The sequence below is a fragment of the Camelina sativa genome, chromosome 7, assembly GCF_000633955.1.
Source record: "Camelina sativa cultivar DH55 chromosome 7, Cs, whole genome shotgun sequence".
In the NCBI taxonomy this organism is placed as follows: Eukaryota; Viridiplantae; Streptophyta; class Magnoliopsida; order Brassicales; family Brassicaceae; genus Camelina; species Camelina sativa.
In genome coordinates, this window is record NC_025691.1 from 18,169,774 (window position 1) to 18,172,038 (window position 2,265).

The window sequence follows — 2,265 nt, forward strand, 5'->3', positions numbered from 1 at the left end:
GCGACAAACGACAACATAGCAAGCCACAACAGTACTAGCTTTTAAAACAACTTTGAAGGACAAGCCTTGTTTATTTAGTACACAACAAACCACATTCTTAAAGAATCTGAGAGCACCGGTCTTTTAATACTTAGACATGAACCGCTCTTATTATTACATAGGGTTTGCCGTCTCTGGTTCATAGTTGACTCCCTGTAAATTTTTCATTAAAAAAAAAAAATTAAGCAACAGCTTAACAACAATAATCACAAAAATTTAAGACATGCATGAAGAAGAAAATCAAATTTTAACCTGATAAGTGGGAACTGCAGCTGCAGGTACCATTTCGTTGCCGTAGCCGCTAGTTTGTCCGTATATATAGGGGTTATAATTATAAGGCATCATGTATTGTGGATGGACATAATTATAAGGGTACATCCATGGTCCCGGTCGATAATCCATCCCCATGTCCATTGGCGGCATCATGGGAGGGGGGTAGTAAAAACCCTGCATTGTTAAAGTTGTGAGTTTAGTAATGAGATATGGTTTTATTATCGTTGCTTTTGTCTAATCCAGCACGTCAAAGAATGACCATACATTTTTGTTTTTCTGTTTCGCAAAGAATACACACATATGATAAACTGAACTGAACCAAAACATCATTTAACTTTCTTATTTGCCCAGAAAAAAATAACCTTTCTTATAAATAAGAAAAACAAAAAAACTTAATTATTTGGTTAAAAATGGTATATTTTCTTATACAATTTTTTTTGAATTGAATGAAAACCATAAAAGTAATAAATAATTTTTCTTTTAAAAATCAGAAAACATAGATTAAACCCTATATATACATGCATGTCTTCTTGAGAGAAAAAAAAGGTAACGATTAAGATTACTTACTTCTACGTATTGTTTCAACTCCGTTATTTTACTGATGATACAGTCAAGGCTCGTGACCAAGTCTTTCTACAAATTAATGCATGCGAATAACAAATAGTAAAGTTGTATTAGTGACATGCTAGCTAACATATATATATATATATATATATATATATATATATATATAAGAATTAACTTTGTGTTGTTTATTTTTTTTATTAATTAGTGATTGTTCTTACAAGTTATTAGACATATTTTAAGTTTTCAAACACACATTATGAGAGAAGAAATTTATGCTTATATTATGTATATAAACACATGTATTAATTTGTGTTTGTATCAATAATCAATTATATGAAAAAGAATAGAGGCAAAAAAAATTGGTGTGAACCTTTTCAGTACAGCGTGTCAACTCCTTGAGCGTTTTAATTTTGGCATTTATATCAGTGCGTCTCCTCTGCATTATGAAATCAAAATGACAAAAGATTGAACAACTTTCCTTGGGAGCCACGCATTAAACAAACAAAGGAGTGTCCTTACCTTCTCGGTCAAATTACGACCTTCAGTATTACCACGTCGTCTCTTACTAAGAGTCATCGTTTCTTCTACAGAAACATCTTCCTTCTCCTTTTCCTTCCCCTTCCCCTTCTCCTTCTCCTTCTCCTTCCCCTTCTCCTTCTCCTTACCCTAAATAAGACAACGTATTAAGACGACATAACTTATGTATATATACATACATCTAAGAAAACCAACTACACAACTACCTCCTCCATCGGTTTCCAAGCAATTATGGCTTGAAGCAGCTCATCATTCTTGATAGCATCAACTTCGGCTGCAGCATTATTCCACAGTCCAACATCCTTATCACCGTCTTCAAGGACCTTCCAGAGCTCAGCCGGCACATCAACGGCCATCGATATAGGCATCGCCGGTTTTGGGCTTATTATCCCAGGATAGAACTCATCTCTAGGGTCTGGAACAGCGAAGGATTGGGAAAATAAGGACCAAAACTCGTTGCTATCTTGATCGTAGTAGTTGATATTCATGATATCGATAGGGGAACTAACTGAAGAATAAGAGTAGTGGTGAAGAGCTTGTGCCAGTAGGAAGAGGCATTTATAGGAGAGTGAACAAGAGCGGGAAAGACGGTTCTTGACTCAAACCCCTGTCGGAACTTGATCATATCGCACTCGATTTCTATTTTGCCGCTTGAGAATAAATATTATTTATCCATCTTCTTGTTTTTATCTTGATTTCTTTATCCATCAATTTTGCAATTTCGTTATCCAGCTTTTCCCACTTATCAACTAAAAATAAATTTACCGAATTATTAGCTACTTCTCACCAAGTTTCAAAATGTTGAGAAATTTTGTATTTATAAATGATAGTTAATGTGAAAATGTAATT

At 34.2% G+C, this 2,265-nt stretch overlaps 1 protein-coding gene across 1 annotated transcript; it reads right to left on the reverse strand.

Annotated features, from left to right (window-relative positions):
- Nucleotides 7-2,033, reverse strand: LOC104701444. Its single transcript, XM_010417142.2, has 5 exons — nucleotides 1,623-2,033; nucleotides 1,399-1,545; nucleotides 1,250-1,315; nucleotides 292-486; nucleotides 7-192 (listed from the first exon to the last, which is right to left on the reverse strand). Exons 1-5 carry the CDS (start codon nucleotides 1,902-1,904, stop codon nucleotides 154-156), a joined length of 729 nt encoding a protein of 242 aa, XP_010415444.2. The 5' UTR covers nucleotides 1,905-2,033; the 3' UTR covers nucleotides 7-153.

Bases quoted from the DNA above. Each gene is read 5' to 3' on its own strand.
- LOC104701444 (XM_010417142.2), bottom strand. From the start codon at position 1,904: ATGAATATCAACTACTACGATCAAGATAGCAACGAGTTTTGGTCCTTA. The intron at 487-1,249 runs GTTCACACCAAT...TTAACAATGCAG, and splicing joins TGACACGCTGTACTGAAAAG to GGTTTTTACTACCCCCCTCC. The intron at 193-291 runs GTTAAAATTTGA...AAAAATTTACAG, and splicing joins CTGCAGTTCCCACTTATCAG to GGAGTCAACTATGAACCAGA.